This window comes from Hevea brasiliensis, chromosome 13 (genome assembly GCF_030052815.1).
Source record: "Hevea brasiliensis isolate MT/VB/25A 57/8 chromosome 13, ASM3005281v1, whole genome shotgun sequence".
NCBI lineage: Eukaryota > Viridiplantae > Streptophyta > Magnoliopsida > Malpighiales > Euphorbiaceae > Hevea > Hevea brasiliensis.
This window is the reverse complement of record NC_079505.1, coordinates 79,687,348-79,707,093: the sequence shown is the minus strand read 5'-3', so window position 1 is coordinate 79,707,093 and position 19,746 is coordinate 79,687,348. Positions and strand designations below refer to the sequence as shown.

General features: G+C 33.9%; 2 protein-coding genes across 2 annotated transcripts; one reads left to right on the top strand and one right to left on the bottom strand.

The window, feature by feature from the left end:
* Positions 1-2,703: 2,703 nt before the first annotated feature.
* On the bottom strand, positions 2,704-10,530 carry LOC110660774 (uncharacterized). Its single transcript, XM_021819205.2, has 6 exons — positions 10,240-10,530; positions 8,402-9,791; positions 7,974-8,150; positions 6,790-7,621; positions 4,174-6,628; positions 2,704-3,055 (listed from the first exon to the last, which is right to left on the bottom strand). Exons 2-6 carry the CDS (start codon positions 9,675-9,677, stop codon positions 3,026-3,028), a joined length of 4,770 nt encoding a protein of 1,589 aa, XP_021674897.2. The 5' UTR covers positions 9,678-9,791; positions 10,240-10,530; the 3' UTR covers positions 2,704-3,025.
* A 1,770-nt stretch (positions 10,531-12,300) lies between these two features.
* On the top strand, positions 12,301-19,165 carry LOC110660773 (protein SPIRAL1-like 3). Its single transcript, XM_021819203.2, has 3 exons — positions 12,301-12,430; positions 13,255-13,556; positions 18,810-19,165. The coding sequence occupies exons 2-3, from the start codon at positions 13,293-13,295 to the stop codon at positions 18,888-18,890; spliced, it is 345 nt and encodes a 114-aa protein (XP_021674895.2). The 5' UTR covers positions 12,301-12,430; positions 13,255-13,292; the 3' UTR covers positions 18,891-19,165.
* The last annotated feature ends 581 nt before the right edge of the window (positions 19,166-19,746 follow it).

Genomic DNA, 19,746 nt, shown 5'->3' with positions numbered 1-19,746 from the left:
GGTTTTATCATTTCCAATTTTATTAGCATTTCGTTAAGCGAGGGAGTAATTGATGCATTCAATGGTTAAGAGGCTCTTGGTTTTAACTTTCAACATCTTTTAGCGGTAAGTTCATTTTTCATTTAAGGACGGGCATAGGACGGCAACAAATTGAATATTTTTTAAATATTTAATTTAATTAAATTTTATTAGGCAAAGTTTAGATAATATAGTAAAAAATAATAATCGTATTTTCACCAGAAAAAATATTCGTATGAAGTTTAAGTAAATTTTGAATATTGTGTTAAATATTTACTATTTGAATTCATTTATATAGGTAATTAAATATAAAATGGATCTTAAAAAAAAGTAATTAAAAATAAAATATATTGGTAATAATATTTACATATATTATATTTAAATAAAATATAAATTTTCAAAAAATCATTAACTTTTTAAAAGTTATCACAAGAAAATGTAGACGTTTCAACTCTCATGAGATGTATCCTTATTTCAGAACTACTGATCTTCTTCAACATTAATTAATGGTCTTCTTTATTCAACTTCCAATAACAATTGTATTTCCATGACAAAAAAAACTTTATAACCAGAAATATTCCAGGAACATCACTGCAATTTCCGATGAAGAAGTATCAAACGGCAGCGTAGTATTCCAGGAATAAAAAGAACAATTTTTTATCAATATAAATTTTGAGAAGAAAATATATCCAAGTATTGAACTCTACAAACATGCATGCATGGGCATAATTAACACTTGATGACTCCTGATAATGCATATTTGTAGACTTTTCTAATAAATTCTAAATATCACAACCACAAAATCTTCACAGGGTTATTAAAGGAGGGAAAATTACTCCCTTGAACATACTTGTATGAGTTTTTCCTGCATTCAAGTGTGTAACCATGAACCTTATGGAATAATTTTATCCATATCACCAAATAAAATCTTCACTTTTTATTCAAATTTAATCCTGCAACCAATGTTCATCAGTGAAAGATTCGTCGATTGCAATTACCATAGGCCATAAACTTTGCCATGATAAGCACATCCAAACAAATCACATATACCAGCTATGCATCTAGTTTCCTTGATCATGGGTTCTTTTACAAATAAGAAAGAATGCAAACGGAAGTCACAGAATTTTATATTCTGAAAGATCTGATGATAAGCACGCACATCACAGAATATCAAGAGAGCTGCAAATAATCCAGTGTCTTACAATTTGAAGAACATACTTTTTGCAATTTTTTACTCTTGTAAAAGTTCACATGAAAGCGAAGTTGATGTAGATTGGAGAAAATTAGAAAAGTAATAAATCAATATGCTTGAAATTAAATACCATGTTTATTTTGATGAAATTCAAAGAATGTTAAACATAATAGGAATAAAATAAATCTACTCCAGATAAGCAACTTTAGAAACCACTTAACTAAAATTAGCAACCATAAAGCCGTTTATCCAGTGTGTTGCATTTACTTGTGAAATAATAGAACACCACATGACCACAATATCAAATGCATCAACCAATAAAATTGACATCTTACTCAGCCACAACAAATAGGCAGGGAACACAATAAAATGATAAAGTTAAAATCTTACACTTTGATTTGGAATCAATGAACATAATTGCATTTTAATGGGAAGATGATTGTATTTCGATATTCAGCTCTAAAAAGAAGAAATTGTAAACTATCACAAGGGAAGCAATTATTGTTGACAAAATTATTGCACGTCTTTCAGAGTGGAAAATTGGAAGGTAAAGGTGTACAGGGGGAAAAAATTAGAGTGGAAAAGGAAGAGAAGTTTGTTATATATATATATATATATATATATATGGGCAGAGAGAGAGAGAGAGAGCTAAGGAAAAAATATATGTTTAACTGTTTTCCTTCAAACATATATTTTCGCTTTTAAATGCACATCGCACATTGATTCCCTTGAGCAAGTGGGAAATCTAGATAACAGAATTAACCTCTCACAAAATATATGGTATTTCTAGAATCAAAAGAAGAAATTAACAACAGCTATATAAGTACATATTATTTATTCATACACAAAAGAGCAAAGGACATACGATCATTCAAAAGGAAATTTATAGTAGGCATACAAAAAATAAATTTTTATATTAACAGTTGTTCATAAATAATTTATTAAAGCAAACAAGATAAATAAATACCTAGAACTAATTATCTTTCAAAAATTATAAAATATTCAAATCAATAATAATCAAGGGATAATACCGATTTAGAAAAACAGGATAGGTAATTTACTAAGTAATCAAATCTTTGCATATCCTAATTTCAAATCAATGATAATATTTCCTTCTATCAACATCAGGAATGAAGATAATTATAAAAACATATAAACTATTTAAATAAATAATATTCATAAAATAAATATGAACAGTTGAATAAAAAAACTGGATCACATCCCCAAATTTTGGAACTTATAAACATGCCATAGCAGGGAGAGTGGAAACTACAAAAATACATCTATATCATCCCAGAAGATTATACTTTTTTCCTCCTTGTTTCTCTATTTGATTGTTCAAATTTCTGCTTCCCAATTTAGCATAATTTTTCCTAACAATGACCATATAGTTAATGAATTAAAAATTAAATATCCACTCTGTCATGAGATGTGACCATAGATATCAGGCAATTTACAATGAGAATACTACAGGAACAGAATAGCCACAGACAAAATAAAAGGCACAACATTTATATTTAAGGATGCACATTACATACACATTTTGGAGCTCCCTCAGAACTTTCGCTAAGGTTGGGAAATAATCCACCAATAAATTTCATCTTGTCATGGACTTTCATATTTGTGCTAGGAGGTACAAGATTCATCAAATACCAGCAATCTACTAATGCCACTGAAAATTTTTCAATCTATCCTCAGTTCCTCACAGCTCTGCAGTTTGGAATCAAATCAATCAAGTTCTGCAGCTCCAATGGCACAGAAGTCCCAAAGATGAGGAAGTACATCCAGTCAAAATCATCAACATAATGTCAACTTTTACCCTTTGGCATATTTATCCACATAACCCTGCAAATATAATTAAATAATCACATAGAATCAAAATTCTGTACAAATCAAACTTTTCTAGAAAAATAACCAAAACTTCTACATCTCCCATCTTCTACAAAGATATTTAAGGTTTTCTTTTCAGGCTGCACTAAGATTGATTTATCACATTATACATGTCCAATCATTAGCTGAAAGTAGTTTTCATACTTTTGATCAGAGAACACAATCCTGAGTTATTTTATCATGTACATAGAAGGTAGAGTTTCATACTAATGTACACTAAGAGAGAATCCATACATTACAAAAACTCCCAAATTTATGTCCATACATTTCAAAAACTCCCAAATTTATGTCCTTTCAGTTGTCATTCTTCTGTGGAGGAAGTAGGTGCAGCCACTTTAAATTTAACCTTGTCATAAAATGCACTAGTTGATAAGTGAAAATACCTCATAAAACAAACTTCAGTGCCTACATCCTATTAATGAATGAAGTAAAATTTTCAGTGAGAAAACTAAAAACCAGTTCTGTGCAAACAAGCCAAATCCCAAGTCCCACTCATAACCATTAGTCATTACTAAGAAAAAAATGGTTTCTTGTAACAATACATCTTTTCTGATTTTTCATATTTAGGAGACTGGCAAGCATGCACATGCGCAGGGTGCCTGTGCAACAGTAGTGGTCAAGCTGCTTTGGGCACTCATGGAACTGATACATGTTATCCTATCTAGAAATTGCTCAAACAAAGTTCTAGCATGAACAAAATCAAAATCATGATCACACTTTTCTGGTGGCCAGTCAAAGACAATGTTAAGTTGCCTTGTAAGTTAAGCCAAAAGATCCCCAGATCCCTGTCATTCATCAAGTCCCAGATGGTAAGTCATATCACAAAGAAACTTGCACTGGGTATGAAACTAATATACATCCCTTCCAGTTATTTGTAGTGATGCTGGTTCATAACCCAGCGCGTAAATGTAATTGCATACACATTCACCCAATTTTAATTTTCTTCTAAAAGATTTATTAAGCAAAAGCTTGGTTGACATGCATTTGTCCATTACGTCATGTAAGGCGAAATCTCTTTCCTAGATCAGAATTCCATTCCCATCTGAAAACAGAAGATTAAAATGAGGATTTACCATCACAAGTTTTGTTAATTTCCGCTGTGACGAGTCAATGTACTGATTTATCTTTGCCTTAGACTTGGGTATCTGGTGGCTCTTCATTGCTTCTGACACTTTATCAACGGTCTTCTTCACAACAGTCTTAAAAGTTTCCTTGCTCATGTTACCCTGTCGCCATGAAGGCTTTAAAACCTCCTTTACAAAATCTGCAAGGCAAGCCTTGAAAAGCTTCATTGATCTGGACTCCTTCTTGCTCTTCCCTGGGGACTTAATCTGATCAATCTCCATCTCACCCATATTTGTGTTTGTTAAAGCATTGGGATTACTCTGGCTGCCATTTTCAACGTCACCAATTTCTAAATCTGCTGTCTCACCAAATTCCTCATTAACAATAGATGTAGCAAGCACAATGCCACCGACCTCTTTCTTCTTGTTGTTCTCTTCCACATCCAAAGGTTGGCTTGAGCCTTTTAGCCTCAAAACGATGTCAGAGTCACCAGAGGGTTCCCACTTCTTAAAATGATCTAATTTCATATATGAGTTTGAAGATGGCTCAATGCTGTCAAAGAGGGGATCATACTGGTCACCACCTGACCTAGGAATAATTTTCCCAACACCACTAGCAGAAGTTGGTGAAGTTGCCTCTTTTGGTCTAACACCCAGTCCATCAACCGAAGCATTACTCAAACCTAAAGGATTATCATGCGTGCTACCATAGGTTGTGCCTTTTTCTTGCCTGAAGACATCAGAACTGAATCTGGAGCTGAGTGGCTTCTCAAAGGTAGATGCATAAGGATTAAAGTGAGTTGAATTTCTTGACAATCCAAAATCAAGATGTGATGGCTGATTTCTGTCTTGAAGATCTGGTGGATATCCAGATGAACTGATTTTCCCAGGCAGACTATAGACACTATCAGGCACAGAATGATGCAAACTGTAGGGCACCTGTTGCCGCTGCAAGTATGGCTGATTGGTAGAAGACTTCAAAATCTCTCCTGGAGCAAAATTGTCACCAGAAAAAGATTGCATTTTGTTTGCAGGTCCTTGGGAAAAGGGTATAGGTTGAGGGTAATTGTTGCTCCGAATGGAGTCTGAAACCCTTGCAGCCTGCAGTGGGAGCTGTTTTAAATGATCTCCTCCGAAAAGACCAGATTGTTGACTGGATGGGGTGCATCCAGGTAAAGGTTTCAACTTAAAACCTTGCAAATGTATGGGAGGTTGATGTGGCTCCTGCAATGAAGGGTACGCTTGATGCTGGAACTCACCAACCTGAGAATTAACAGAGAATTCAGTTGAGTAGGGTCTCAAGAACATTTGAGAACCAAAGTCCCCCCTTGGAGGCAAGGAAATCTGCTGAAATTGCGAAGTAACACTTGGTTTTGCAGAGCCTGCATTTCCAACTGGTCCATGTGGTGGCAATAGTGGTGGTGGCGGTGGCAACGTGGCAGATGAGGAATTTGATGGTAGAGAAAAAAGAGAATTGTGATTGGGCAACATATAAGAGGGAAAATTTTCCGAAGGAACAGATTGAGATTGAAATGCTGCAGTCTGTGGCATCAAGTTGCAATCCCTTGATAGCTGTGCCATATGTGAAGTATTATTGCCTTCTGCATTTGGAGCAGAGGAAGGAACAGGGGGCATCTGGGAAGGATTATGTACAGAATCTGCAGAATTTGGAAGAGTTTCTGTACCATGAAGTTTCTTTGGAGAAGTTCTAGATGTTTTATTTGGTGATGTATCAGATATAGAAGAATCGTCAGTTTGTTGGGCGTGATTATCAGCATCTTCAAGCACCGGATCTGACTGAACAGACTGAGATTGTTGAATCTTCAAAGAAGAAATTACATCCTGAGGAGTTTCACCATGTGACTTCATGAGGTTAGCATCACTTGCACGTTTAGAGGGAAAACTATCAACAACCATTGGTTGGTCAGATTCCATTGCTTCCTGAAAATTCTCACCTACACAAGTTGTACCATCTTCAGATCTTTCTTCAACTACTCTAGTTTTTGGCAATTCAGCAACAATCTGTCTAAAACTGTCAGATTTGATAATTTCAGAATCAACTAATGCATCACCAACAGAATCTTCTCCATTATGAACAACATTGTTATCTTTTGTAGCACAAGACACATCATGATTGCTCCTCATTTCCTGGTTCATGATTTCCTGCCCATGATCTGATACCATTGGTGAGAGTTTCTTGTTACCTTCATGAGTATTACAATTCTTTGAACTGGGAGGAAGTTGCACTTCTTGTTGCTTGCTCTTGTGATGCCTCGATCCATTAATTTTCTCAAAATCATGGTGCATATAACGACAGGATGCACCACGGTAGCACCTGCCTCTGAGAAAGTTAAAACAGTCTGGCAACTGACCCTTTTCCAGTCTCCTATTGCCACCGCTAAATTCACCTGCATGCCTAAAAGAGGGAGACCTGCTCCTACTTCTTCTATTCCTGGGAGACCATCTAAAACAAAGCAACAGACACCAAGAAATTCAGTCTCTTCCACAGATAATGAAAATCATACCATATATAAAACTACAAGCTATCAATGCAGCAAATAGTCTAGGATCTCTAAACCACTAAAAATAGAACACAAAATAAGCTACAAAAATACAGTTGCTTACCCACGAGATCTACTTCTCTTTTCTCTTCTTCTCCGAGGATGATTCCTCCTCCTCCTATCTAGAGGTGACCGGCTCCGGCTTCTCCCTCTTTTATTACGCCTATAAGCATGGTGTGAATCTTCGGAGTCACTGTCACTGACACCTTCTCTAACCAATCTTCCAAACTTATCTATTTTCTGGGCATTTGAAGTAAATTTTGCATTTTTATCTTCGCCTTCCAATTTTGCATTTTTATCTTTGCTGTCCTCATATTTACCACTAGAAGCAACATTTGCCCCCGCACCTCCCGAAGCATCTTCTTTTGGGAGAGCCTCGTGACAAGTGGCATGGTCAATAGATGATTGGTTCTCAAGCTTAATATCAATAAGTTTGGTGCTTGGCCCAGTTGCAATGGATATTGGGACAGTCTCCTTAACTCCTCTTTGTGAATACGAGGAAGATTCCAGAGCTTTATACAACATGCCAGATTCAGATAGCATCCCAAACCCCCTTTCACTAACTGCAACTAATGATGAAACTGTTTCAGGATTGGCATCTTTGAAATGTGAATCCTCATCATTTTCTGAGCTGTCATTAGAAGCATAGTCTTGCAGGAGTCTGAATGGGCTACTGCCTTTCATGACTTGACCCGAATAGCTGTCAGAATTCATGCATTCAGCAGCTGCTGCAACCTTAGATGAACTATTATCACCAGCTAAGACTGTAGAAGATTCCACTCTGTTGCTGGCAAAGGGATATTCAGTAGCCCCAGTTGGATTAATGACTGGGCTTTCAACCCTGAAAACTGACCTCCCAAATGTCAAGTCATCATGACTGGAGACTAGCTTTGACCCTGTGTATTTCCAAATTAACTCATTGCCCCATTGGATAAGCAACAGATATAAAGATTATTCTCCTAAATATTAACATTCTAAAGATCACACATGTAAACTCTAGTCTAGGAATCATTCTCAATTCACTGGGAAGTAAATATTAACATGAACATGAAAAATACAATAAAATAACAATGAAATTAAGAAAGAAAGTTTTATTGACAAACAAATTAAAAGCTCCACAACAGATAATTACCTCATTGAAGCAAAGGATTACAGATCAAAACAGGCTGTAGAAAAGATGAAAGGAGAGCGGAAAATGCTTAATTTGTCCATAAAGGAAAAAACCAGTGCATGGGGATCAATATTTACCTTCTTCACCCTGTCTTTCAGATAAAACCATCGTGCCAGCACCAGATCCGGCTGAACTCAATAGTTTGTGCAGCTGCTTTTTTGCATCAAACTCGCTGCTTATCGGACCAATAGCTTGAGTTGGATTTTCAATAGGCTGATTCACTGCCTGGTCAACATCAGACCTGGTGATATCATCTGAAAGCACCAAACAACTGAAGAGAATCAAGAACTTCAGCAATGCATTAAAATTATGAATTTAAATACTGTCCCTTTCATGAACCCTAAATTACCACAGATAGATTATAGGTTTTCCAAGAGATAAACTCTTATAGACGAAAGGGCCTCTGTCTGGGGGCATGTGTGCAATATCAATATCTAAGGAAAATTAGGAAAGAAAAACCAGATGAAATAGAATTAAAAAATATGATATAACCGGTTACACTAACCTTCCATCTCCATATCAGAATCAGCAGGTGAATGGATTTCAGTTGTGAGCATCAAATGATTGGTCGACATTTCAGGCTGGATTCCATCTGATTTACTTGCCAAAAGACACTGCTTCTTCATCCACAAAAAATACTCATGTGCAATTGCAGCTTCACTACTTGGCTCGCCACCAAACAAAAATTTGAACTCCGGATTCTCAGATCCCTTTAGACGAGCAATATCTTCATAAGAAGAACCATTCTTAGCAATTAGTTGGCAAAACTCTTCGATCTTCTGAACAATTTTTTCTTCTGCTGGCTTAGGTGGACAAGGAACATCGGATGCCACAATTCCATTCAATGACAAACCATCTCCCCCAGGATAATTCAACTCATTTCCACTTTGACCTTCCAAAAATAGACTTCCATCATCCACAGAAAATTTCTGTACAGATATACTATGCTCAGCCCGATTGAGAGGTCTGACTTCAGTAACAGGACCAAGAGTGCCTAATTGTGGATTAGAGCCACAAGGCATGTTGAATCCAGCAGGAAGAGGCAAAGATACTGACGCTGAGGAAAAGACAGGGGGTGGTGAAGATGGTGGAATTGGCGGTGGAGAAGAAGATGGCAGTGGTGGAGGAGGTGACGTTGATGGGGGAACCATGGAAGACATTTGAGAGTTTCCAACAGTTGCCTCTAAAATATTCCCAGATAGGGAAGAAGTTGAAAAAGTAGGAGGGGGAGGTGGGGGTGGTGGAATTTGCTGTAGACCTTGCATGCCACCAGGCTGCTGAGGCAACTGATGAATTGGAGCTCTATATAACGTCTGGCCTTGTGAAGGTGTAGGAGGTAAACTTCTAGGAGGTAATGTGACCTGTAACATTTCCAGATTATGTGAACCAGCAGCAGCAGCAGGAGGAGGAGGAGGGAGTCCAGGCGCTAAATAAGAAGAATGCTGCGATCCTTGCGGATTTGGTGGCGCAGTTGTGTATACATGTGGCAACCGGGTACTTCCATGAACTGCAGGCGGTGGAGGAAAATAAGGCTGACCCGTGTTAGGCAACCCAGGTTGAACCTGCCGAACTGCAAGATGTGGGGCCAGAGGACCTTGCTGATATATAGGCAGGCCAGGCTGACCAGGGCGAGGTAGAACTTGAGGTAAAGGCAGCAGTGGACCTTGTTGGAAATTCTGAGGTAAAGGAAGCAGAGCCGGTGGATGCTGTAAAAATGGAGGTGGCCTAGGTGTCTGAGGACCTTGTCCGGATTGCAGATTATAACTCCCTTGACTAAACATCTCAAATTCCACAACTTTATTAGTACCAACAAAACTTTCCCACTCCCAGTGTAATCTACACTTGGGCTTCTACAAATGGCCAATGGAAATCAACGTAGAGCTCAAGTATTGTATCTGAAAAATGTAAAAATAAGAAGCTTAAACAAGAATGATGAGATACTTGCGCCATTTTCCAATCAACCCAATAAGCAACTTCATCACGCAAATCGCAGCACCAAATAATCAACAGAACAAACAAAATATACAAAATCAGATACAAAATAAAAGCAAACAATCAATCAATCTCCAATGCCACCTTCAGTTGCGTATAAAACGCAGCAAAACAATCATTAGAACGTTTTTAACTCCTCTCTCACGATATACCTAATGGAAACCAAGGTATATTATGCATTTCTCAAAGAACAAAAATTCAAAACTCGCAGCTTTTTCTATCTTCCTCTACTTTCTGGGCAGCAAAACAGATGGAGAAGGAGGGAAATGCAACGACCAGTGTATGCATGTGTAAATTTAATAAGCAAGCATGAAATAATAATCAACAAATCAAGCGAGAAATAATACTTACCGAGGCCATAAATTGGACAAAAATCAAAATACAAAACAAACCCTTGTCGCTGAGAATTGAAAAAATTGAAGCATGGATTCTAGGGTTTCGATGGGATTGGGTGAGATTGAGGTGATGCCTTTTTTTTTTATTGCCCTAATAAGGAAGTTGTTGCTCTCTTGCTTGTGTGTGTGTGTATGGTACATGTTGATTCGGTTCTGTTTAACTCGGCGTAAGAACGAAGGAAAGGTTAAATTACAAAGTTAAGGTGACCGTCGAGTCATAAGATAAGAATAGATTGTAGGATTCTCCCAGTTACTATATGGTTTCCATTCTTATTTTATTTAAATTTTGATTAAATTTGAAAAACAAATAAAAAAAAAAAATAGGAGCTTATACACCAATGGAATATTGGAGTAGTATAAAAAAATTTTTAAAAAATTTGAAAACATAAAATTTTATGTTTAAATATGTCGATTTTTGAAATGGAAAATTAAAAATTAAATTTTTAATTTTTTAAATTTTAACAAATCTTTTTAATTTTATTAATTTAGTTCTAAACTTTCACATTAATTTTAAATTTAACAATTAACTTAATTAAATAATATTTACATAATAAAAATAATTCAAATATGTATGATATTATTAATGTTAGCTCATATTTTAATTTATTAATATTTTAATAATTATTCTCGTATAAATTAAATAAAAATATTATTTTACTAAATCAAATACTTATTATTTTAAAAGTTATAATTATATTATTTTTCTTATATTATTTATTATTATGTTTTATTTACATATTTAAATTTTTTATTTGTTAAACTTTAAATTTGAGATAAAATAATAAGAAATATGTCAATTAAAAATATAATAAAATGGTGAAAAATTAAAATTAAAAATGATTATATATTTTTATCAATAAGAAATTTGTTAAAATTTATAAAAATATCAAAATTATTAAGCAAATAAATAAAAATTAAATAGAATAATTAAACATGACTATATATAAATGAAAATTTTGAATAATTTGTTAATTAATAAATTTAATTATATTTTTAAATAAATTTATTAATAAAAATAAAAATAATATGAAAATTTTATGATTAAATTGTTATTTTTTCATAATTTAGCCTTTGTTTTACAATTTTTTCTTTTTGTAAATGAAGCTTTTGTAATAAAATTCATATTATAACTTATCATAATTAAAATTAAATATTTATTTATAATAAAAATATATATCATTATAAAATGAATGAACAACACATATTCAAATAATTTTATTAATAAAATGAGTTTTAAATGTATTTTATAATAATTTATTTTTTAATAAAAAGAAGTCGAAGGCTAAGATAAATAATTTATTTCTTTTAATTATAAAATATAAGAAAAATATTTTTAAATTTTTTAAATTAAAAATTATTTTGAGAGGTGAACACATTTTTTATATTTTCATTATTTTTCTTAAAAAATAAAAATAGAAGTAAACATACTTTATTTCTGCTTGAAATCAAATTGATAAAAATAATTAATTTTTATTTAATTTAATATTAATTTAACAATAACAAAATTCAAGTGGCATTATCAAACTTTATTTAAAAAATAACATTAAAATTATTAGAACTTTACGTAATGTTTAATTTATAGTTAACAGTAAATTAAATTAAATTTAAATGAATGAAATATTTTACTCATATAATAAAATTTAAGACATTAATTTATTTTAAATTAAAATTAAAAGTTTGATCTATAATTTTTTACATACTTCAAATATTAACTTATTATCTACCCTAAAAAAATAAATTAGTAACATTAATTACAAAAAATAAAAACAAAAAACTTAGCCTGTGAATTCTTTAATTAAATTATATCTTAATTATCAAAATCAATTACATTTAATATCTTTAAATTATTATTATTATTATTATTATTATTATTATTATTATTATTATTATTATATATACTATATAAAACATTTTCTTTTAATTTTTACTAACCTCAAAAAAATTTTAAATTATTGTAATATAAATTCAATTTTTAAAATGTTTTTTAATAGAAAATAATATGAAAAATATATATTTTTATTATTTTAATGTTTAAAATAAATTAATTGAATTAAAAATAAAATCTCGTTAGTGGCCCCACCTTAGTTCTTAATTTCAAAGTGCTTCACATGCTTGCATTCAGATCTGATCCAAAAAACCATTTGCGGGTTAGTGCACCTCTCTCTCTAGCGCTCTCCTTACGTTTCGATTTTCTGTTTGTTTCGCTTGGAAATGTGGGTGATGAAAAGGAAAAAAAATTGCAACCTGTCAAGTTTTACCTAGCGTGTGCGCTATAATTCAATGATTTGTTGGTTGAATGTGATTTTCTCTGATTTCTCTCTATCTCGTTCTGTTCAGTCACATCTCGCTTGGATCTGTGAGATTTTGATCAATTAGGGTGGATGTTCATAGAAAGAGCTTTGATTTTTTGCGATATGAGATTTGTTTGGTTAATGTGGGAATTAGTATTATTTTATTCTAATTATGCTGTTTAATTAAGGTGCTTCTTATGTGAAATGTGTTAATTATTTTAAAAATCTCTCTCTCTCTCTCTCTCTCTCTCTCTCACACACACACACACACATTAATAGGTGTTGCTTTTTCGCTGGAGGTTGCTTAATCGTGAATGATGTCTGCGATTGTGATTGTGATTGTGATTGTGGTTGGTATTAAGGACTTCCAAGTCTTGGTAACTGTAAATGTTAAATTTTAACGGGCCACAGCACGAGTTATATTCTTGTCTCTGGAATCTGCATGCGTCACTGTTTGCAAGTTCTTGAATATCATTTGTATTTTTGCTTTAGAAATCTCTCTCTGTTCGTAATTCTTTTGACAAACGGGAAGTTAAATGCATACTGAAATCTTTCTCCAACTGTGTTGCTAGTTTTGAGCACTGAAGTTTTCTTATCCTTCTCCTTTGCACATTTGCTAGAAATTTGTGTGCTTCCAGTTTCGAGTTTCTATTTTCTTTTCTAATGGATAATATTTGCAGACCCTAGATTTTTTCATATAACAGTTGGAATTGATATAATGGGTCGTGGAGTAAGCAGTGGTGGAGGGCAGAGTTCTTTGGGATACCTTTTTGGAAGTGGAGAGGCTCCAAAACCAACTAATAATAACGTTGCAGCTCCTCCTCAAAACTTGGGACATGTTGCGAGCAATGGACCTGCTCAGAAGCCCGCCCCTGCTGCTGCACCTGTAGATGCCAGCCAACAGACTCCAGCTGGTGTCCCAGGGAACAATGCTAACAACTATTTCCGTGCTGATGGCCAGAACTGTGGCAACTTCCTCACTGTAATGTTTTTAGTTACAAATAAATTCTTCTGCCACATTTTTTGCATCAAACATCTATAATTAATAAATAAAAAAGATAAATTAGTACTATATAGCCAGTCTTCCACAAGATACTAGACTATTGCAACATTTTATCTTGCTTTTGTGGAAGGCTGGATTTATTTTCTGAATGACAAGCCTGATAGTAGTTGATCATGTGCATTTAGGCTGCCCTTGGATTTTATCAACATTTTCACATTCTCATTCTTCATGTCAGAGTCAGATTTAAATGTCCATTTGGTAAGACATCCATAAATAAATTCTTTAGGGACAGGATGCATAAAATTAGCTGTGAAGTAACATGTTTGAATTGCAAGCCTTTTATGAGTGTTATGATCTAGAAAATTTTTCCGGCAAATCCCGGGTGGTCATGGAGGTTGCCAATATGCAGTATGCCCAATTCCATTTCTACATCCTTGAACTTTATTAACCCTGTGAAAGGACTTTTGCTAACAATTGATTCTAGAGGGCTGCGTGGTTAACTGGCACATCACCACCTTGGAGTTTGGACAAAGAAAACTTTAGATTAGTGCTTACATGTTGGACATTCTGATTATAATTTAATAATAATGATGTGATTCTCTTTTTTGGGCTAAATGCTGAGGATGTAAGCCAGGTATCACTCTTTTAACATTTTGCCAAAAATAGGTGCCACTTTTAGTGGAAGAGTTGCTGGCAACTGCTTTTTTTCCTGGAGTTATAATTAAAGAGTGTTGGAGATTGAATTCATGAATTGAATATCTGCCATTAGTGTGGGTGCTCACCTTTGTGTGTTCAAAAGGGGTAGGGACTGGAGAGGGGAGGGCAGGGTGGAAACCATTCCCTGCATCTCGAGGGGGTGGGACATTACTGTAGTGAATAGGAATTTATGGCTTACCCATTGATGTAGAACAAGAAGGAACAATGAACAAATCAAGGACTAATCCTTGGCAAGAGAATTAATTTTCAAAATTTTATTGATCTCATAAAATTGTTTTAGCAAATCTAATTTAATAACAATAGAAACCCTAGGTCATAGCAAATTCCAATCACGTTAAAATTTTAGAACTCTAATTACATCCTAATTAACAATACTAAACTAAACCAAAATAAACCTAGGAAATAATAATAAACCTATTAATAAAATTCTAAACTTGATAAAACTCTGAAATTTCCTAATTTTACAATGAAAATAATTCCTAAATTGTATTAAGATCTTCATCTTCTCATTCTACATTATTCTCCCCTGGTTGGAAAAAAACTCGTCCTTGAGTCTTGAAGTGTTGAAAGATCAAGAAACACACGAGGAGAATGCACAGTCTTGTTTCCTTGGAAGACAACGTCAAAGTTGAAATGAAGAACTTCACGGTTTCTTTTGCATCTTTAGCACTATGAACAGTACAAGATAGCAAAGAAAGAGGCAAAAAAGGCAGTTAGTCAAGTAAGAGCACAGGCCTTTGAAAAGTTATATGAGAAACTTGAAACTAAAGAAGGGGAGAAAGATATTTATAGATTAGCAAGGAGGAGAGAAAGGAAATGTCAAGATCTTAATCAAGTTAGGTGCATTAAGTATAAAGAAGGAAAAGTGTTGGTCAAAGATAAGGACATTAAAAAAAAACGGAGAAATTATTTTAATGATCTCTTTAATAATAGTCAAAATGGTAATAGCGTGAATATAGATTATAGAACAATAGAAAAGAATGTGAATTATACTAGAAGGATTAGATCTTTAGAAGTAAAGGAAGCACTTAAGAGAATAAAGTGGGCAAAGCCTGTGGACCCGATGAAATACCAATTGTAGTGTGGAAGTGTTTGGGAAATATGGGAGTGGCATGGTTAACTAAATTATTTAATAAGATTCTAAACTCAAAGAAAATGCTTGATGAATGGAGGAGGAGTATTTTAGTACCTATTTTTAAAAATAAGGGAGACATACAGAGTTGCTCAAACTATTGGGGAATTAAACTCATGAGCCATACTATGAAGTTGTGGAGCATCGACTACGTCATGATACTTCTATCTCTCTCAATCAATTTGGTTTCATGCCTAGTCGTTCAGCTATGAAAGTGATTTTTCTCATTAGAAGCTTGATGAAGAAATATAGAGATGTGAAAAAAGATCTACACATGGTTTTTATTGATTTAGAGAAGACTTATGATAGTGTTCCAAGAGATGTCTTATGGAATGTATTAGAACAAAAGAGGGTATCTATTAGGTACATACAAGTGTTGAAAGATATGTATGAAGGAGCAACTACTATTGTACGCACAGTGGGAGGGGACACAAGAGATTTTCCGATCTCAATTGGATTACACCCAGGATCAGCTATAAGCTCTTACCTTTTTACATCAGTTTTAGATGAATTGACGAAACATATACAAGAGAGTATTCCTTGGTGCATGATGTTTGCAGATGATATTGTTCTGATAGATGAGACACGAGAAGGAGTCAATAGAAAGCTAGAACTTTGGAGAAATGCTCTAGAATCAAAGGGTTTTAAGTTAAGTAGAACGAAGACAGAATACATGCATTGCAAGTTCAGTGAAGGCCAAACTGGTGATAGGGAAGGAGTTAGTTTGAATGGAGTGGTACTGTCCCAAAGTAATCACTTTAAATATCGAGGCTCAGTCCTTCAAGTAGATGGGGGATGTGAGGAAGATGTTAGTCATAGGATTAAAGCCGGTTGGTTGAAGTGGAGACGTGCCACGTAAGTTTTATGTGATCGTAAGATTCCCAATAAGTTAAAAGAAAAATTTTACCGTACAGCCATACGACTGACTATGTTATATGGCAGTAAGTGTTGGGCACTAAAAGAGTCGTATGCGTATAAGATAAGAGTTGCAGAGATGAGAATGTTAAGGTGGATGAGTGGCCATACTAAACTAGATAAAGTCCGTAATGAGAGTATTAGAGAAAAGGTAGGAGTGATGCCAATTGAAGATAAATTGAGAGAAGGGAGATTGAAGTGGTTTGGTCATGTGAAGCGTAGACATACGGAGGCTTTAGTTAGACAAGTAGAGCACATTAGGTTAGAGGATAGAAAGAAAAAAATTGGTAGACCTAAATTGACTTGGAGGAGAGTAGTACAACATGACATAGAAGCATTACACATTTCTGAGAATTTAACCCAAAATCGTTTAGAGTGGAGAAAGCGAATTCATATAGCCGACCCTAAATTTTTGGGATAAAAGCTTAGTTGAGTTGAGTTTTATATATATATATATATATATATATATATATATATAGACACACACACACACAATCATATCCTATTCTAAATGGATTAAAATTCTACTTCTACATAAATTAGGAATCCTTTACAAGGATATCCTATAGGAGTTTTACTCCTAATTGAAAAATATTTATATAACAGAAATGTTCTTCAAATCAATAGGAACGACTTGATTTTCTACAGTCTCCATTGAAACTTCCATGGCTTGAGTAGCTTCATCAGTTTCTTGTTCTAGAATAAGCTCTTCAACAGGTGTATGTTCAAGATTCAAATCTTCAAATTCTTCAGTCTTAGGTTCTTCATGTTGCTTTTTTTCAATTTCATCTTCAACCTCAAGTTGCTTTTCAGTTTCAAGCTTCTCTTGTTGTTCTTGTTGTTGTTGCTTTACTTTTTTAACACTTTTTGTCTTTATATTTTCATTACTTTTTATTGTATCAAAACGTTCTCTCAATTGAAACAGATGTGCTTCTTTCCATGCTTCAAATTCATCAACTTCTTTATCCTTAACTTGTTGACGAGTTTGTTGAACGTGATAATCATGCGTACATTCTTTAAGTGTTTTCTTCCTGTGTTGTAAGATTAGTTGTATATCTTGATACTCATCAAATAAACCATAAGGAGCACAAGTAGGACCACCATGAAAATCTATCAAATAAGATATTTAATTAAGCTGTTCATAATAGTCCTTGATTTCAGCTTTTATTATTTGAATTGTATCCCATAATTCATATGATTGTACCTTAGAATAAGTAATTTCACTATATAGTCCTTCATTATCAGTCCACTACATGGTATTCGAATTAAAAAAGCATACCTCATCCAAGAAAATTCAAATTTCTCCTTTTAGTTGTGGCACAATCTGCAGTTGGAGAGTGATGTGGGAGGCAAACGAGAGCAATAAAGAATAGAATCTAGTGCAACACAACTCACAGTAAGCTGCATGAGATCTACTTCAATCTGTGGTGGGTTTATGATTGGACGACTGGCTTGAGGGCTACCTGGGCGGTCTGGTGATGGCGGCATGCTTGTCTAGTGACTGGACGGTGATGGATAGGTGCAGGGAAGGGTGGTGCTAATGGCTTGGTGAAGGGACTGTTGGTGCTAGGTTTCTCTCGATGATTTTGTTTCTTTGAGTTTCTATTTTTTGTTTTTTTTAAATAGTAGTAAACTAACGGCAGAAATTTAGCGAAGGTAGAAGGAACTATGAGATGGCACAATGGAAGGGTGGGATTTTAGAAGGCACAGCAGAAGGGTCAAAGGATCAAATTTTCGCTATTGATGTAGAACAAAAAGGAATAAAGAACAAATTAAGGACTAATTCTTGGAAAGAAAACTAATTCTTAAAATATTATTGATTTCATAAAATTATCATAGCTAATCTAATCTAATAACAATAAAAAGTCAAGGTTTTATTTATAAAATTAAAAATCTCAATCACATTAGAATTTTAGAACCCTAATTTCAACCTAATTAGGAATACTAAATTAAACAAAATTAACCTAGAAAATAATAATAAGCTTATTAATAAAATTTTAAATCAAATAAAACTCTTAAATTTCTTAATTGTAATTAATTTTACAATGAAAAAATTCCTAAATTGTATTAAGTTCTTCATCTTTCCATTCTACATTATCCATAGTTCATTATGGCTAAATGAGAGGATCCTGAGGATTGGACAGAATGATTGCTGCTACTGCTCTTGGCGATTGGCATGACCCTTTAACACATCTAATGCTACCGAACACCTGGTTTGATGGTCTATTTGTCACAAGTTAATAAGATATTGCCAGAGCATATATTTTTTGTTTCTTTCTTTTATCATTTTGTTTTGGAATTTATTGTTGGCATGTTTAGTTTTTGCCTTAGTGTAATGTCAATCACCACAAGTGGTTATAGGTGTATCAAACAAAAAAAAAAATCATAAAATTTAAGTGTGTTTGAATGAAAATGATTTTGATGGGTATTCTCCAGTAGCTGATTTTGTGGAAATGCTGTGTATACAGGATCGGCCTACAACAAAGGTCCATGCAGCTCCTGGTGGTGGGTCTTCACTGGACTACCTGTTTGGTGGTGACGGGAAATGAGATATCATATCATGGCATTCCATTGCTCACTATTGCTGTAGGGCTGTTTCGATTTCAGGACAAAAAATATTTTAATGTGTTAAAAGTTGGAAACAATTATCTGTATTGCGTATCATACATATTATGTAGTTATGCGTGTTTGCTTTCTTTTCCTTGATCCCTCAGTTTCGTTTTGTGTTGACATGATCTCAAGGACCTGACCACTTGATGTGTTGCTCTGGTGGCTGGACCGGTGCTCTCTGGATCTTATTTATAAGTACTTTTGTTTGAACAAATGAATCTTACACAACATAGGCAATCCTAGAGTTTTTTTTTCCTTTTTCTTAACTAAATGCTCATCTCATGTGATAAATGTGGCTCTGTGATTTCATGCAAGGTAAATACATGGGATGAAAGCCATTAGAAGATTAACACATATAGAAACGACTACTTAAAAATAAAATTGACGGGTTAATTTTTTTTTTTTTTTGGGCCTCTTCCTTATTTGTTAAGGTACATGCAATTAATTTTAAGTGGCTTATCATTCTATATAGAATCATTCAATCTTCCCTATCATACTTTGCTCCTTCCCTCTCTTTTATCCTAGGTTACTTCCCCTCTCTTTTATCCTCTGTTGCATAATCCCAACCATGAATCGTATAACCATGCTGTGTTTCATTTGTTCCGACTTTGAAGGAGGGATTAGCTGTGATTTTCATTTTTGAAACAAATAGGAAAGACAGGACTGAATTATAAACAAACTTTTCCCTTCCCGTTTTGATGCTTTCCCTCGATTGTTAAATATTGTCTTTGCATTATAATTTTACAAGTACATGAATTAATTTATTTATTTTAAAATATATTATCTATTAACAAT

Coding starts and splice junctions, on each gene's coding strand:
- LOC110660773 (XM_021819203.2), top strand. CDS start 13,293: ATGGGTCGTGGAGTAAGCAGTGGTGGAGGGCAGAGTTCTTTGGGATAC. Junction 13,557..18,809: donor ACTGTGGCAACTTCCTCACT/GTAATGTTTTTA, acceptor CTGTGTATACAG/GATCGGCCTACAACAAAGGT.
- LOC110660774 (XM_021819205.2), bottom strand. CDS start 9,677: ATGTTTAGTCAAGGGAGTTATAATCTGCAATCCGGACAAGGTCCTCAG. Junction 8,151..8,401: donor TTCTGATATGGAGATGGAAG/GTTAGTGTAACC, acceptor TGGTGCTTTCAG/ATGATATCACCAGGTCTGAT. Junction 3,056..4,173: donor AATTAACAAAACTTGTGATG/GTAAATCCTCAT, acceptor TTATATTTGCAG/GGTTATGTGGATAAATATGC.